This window comes from Helobdella robusta, assembly GCF_000326865.2.
Source record: "Helobdella robusta unplaced genomic scaffold HELROscaffold_198, whole genome shotgun sequence".
NCBI classification, from domain to species: Eukaryota; Metazoa; Annelida; class Clitellata; order Rhynchobdellida; family Glossiphoniidae; genus Helobdella; species Helobdella robusta.
Window position 1 is genome coordinate 18353 of NW_008704072.1, and position 1968 is coordinate 20320.

Below are 1968 nucleotides of genomic sequence, written 5' to 3' on the forward strand. Positions count from 1 at the left end.
CGCGATGACTTTTAGCACACCCCTAGATGAAGCATGCCCCGATTCAATGTCCACACAGAGAACGTCGACATTTTCATCATCAAATGCACTGTTATCATTTACAACATATTTGATGTCATGCTTTATGAACACACCAACACCTCCGCCTCGTTTGCTTTTTCTATTTTTATATACAAAATTGTAATTATTTAACTTAATTAAATCAACTGTTTCATTGTTCAACCACGTTTCTGATATTACTATAATTTTGAAAAAGTCGTCGAATTGTTTTAAGAAGATTTCTAGATTTAATAATTTATGAAACAAACTTCGAGCATTCAGATGAATGATTGGTAGGTGATTGTTTTTCATTTTATTCTTCAATTTTATTATGTTAGATAATTCTTTTACAGTGTAATATTTTGATTCTTCGAGGTTCTCTTCTATGAAGTTTTTATTCATTGCTATTTTTAGTTGAAACAACATTTGCCGACGGATCATTGAAACACCATTCGCGGACGATGATTTGGTCTGGCCAGTTTTCTGCATTCATGAAATCAGCTGAGTCTGTTTCATAAATACAAACTCTGAATGCAGCGCTTGTCTGTTGAACATCGATTTTGTCAGAGTTCGTGTTTTGTGTGTTGATCGATGTTGTAGCTTGCTTTGAGCGGCGATTAAAAGTTGAGTTTATGATTGCTGAGCAACCAAGCACCTCAATTTTCAATCCATTTATGTGTTCGCTTAACTCTTTTGCAGTGCATTGTTGGTCCAATCGACCAACGTAAAAAACTTTTCTTTTTGGCGAAGGTTTCATCGCTTTCAAATTTGTTTGTTTATCAGTTTGGGTGCCTATAACTGTTTTCATATTTGCTATGTTAGTGTTGTGTGTTTTTTTCTTTGTTTTCAACATGTTGATGTTCGCCACGTGTTGAACATTCGCCACGTGTTGAACATTCGCCACGTGTTGAACATTTGCCACGTGTTGAACATTCGCCACGTGTTGAACATTCGCCACGTGTTGAACATTTGAGCTCTTTTTAATTTTACGTTTTACAATCTCTGACCAGTCAGATTGCTTGCTCGATTCGGTCTTGCAATCGGATTGCTGCTTTCTTTCTACTTTTGGCCTATTGTTAATAGCCGCATCATTTACTATTTCTCGGAAGATGTTTCTTTCTTCAATAAATAGTTCTTCTAATTTTTTTAACTTTTCGTCAAGAATTGACTCAAATTTAGCTTTTTTTGAGCTTGGAATTTTAAAAAGGTTGAGAGCAGCATACTGAGGCAATTTGCTTTCAATTTTGTTGCTCAGAATTGTTTTTATTGTTAGTATTAAATCACTAACCTTGTCCTTTTTAGAGTTTCCAGAACTGTTTGGCTTTATTTTATCATCTTTTTCTAGATTTAACGCATCTAGATCGCTGGTAAGTATTTTTTTTGCTATTCTAATATCTTCACAATTGTAGAAATCCATTATTTCGTAAATGAATTCCGCATCATCAATTTTGTCAGAATTATTAAATAAATAACACAATAACTCGTTAATGCAAACCGCTCGCGACATCGTACCGGAAACAGTTATATATATATATGTATTGACTTTAATAAATTGTTAAACTAGCAAACTCATTATTTTGCATCATGCTCGCGTTTCTATTTTTTACTACATGCTACCACAATTTTTCAGCCAAGCCAGCTGAACATTTCTACTAACCAGAAGACCAATTTATCGAATAAACACATTAAAAAATTTTTTTTTAATTTATTAAACAAATCAGTCAGCTGTTCATTTTGAATTAACATTAATCAAATCAGGCTTTCAATCGTCGTAACTGATCTGCTCTTTCCAAAAGATTTTGAGAGGCAGATTTCTCAGTAGGCTGGTGTTTAAATTCAGGAGAATCACTAGGAAAATCTGTGATGTTGTGTTTGGGATTTTTATTGAGGTAAGGTGTCCACACTCCTTGGATACTGGGCGTGTCTGTT

The 1968-nt window shown here is 34.1% G+C and overlaps 1 protein-coding gene across 1 annotated transcript in view; it reads right to left on the reverse strand.

Annotated features, from left to right (window-relative positions):
- Nucleotides 1-1456, reverse strand: part of HELRODRAFT_184185 (hypothetical protein) — a gene marked incomplete at both ends in the record, with an annotated part of 2507 nt that extends 1051 nt beyond the window's left edge. Inside the window, 2 exons of the mRNA XM_009016922.1 lie at nt 21-160; nt 474-1456. Of these exons, the coding sequence (XP_009015170.1) occupies nt 21-160; nt 474-1456 (1123 nt within the window). The remainder of the gene's footprint in view (nt 1-20; nt 161-473) is intronic.
- Nucleotides 1457-1968: the final 512 nt, after the last annotated feature.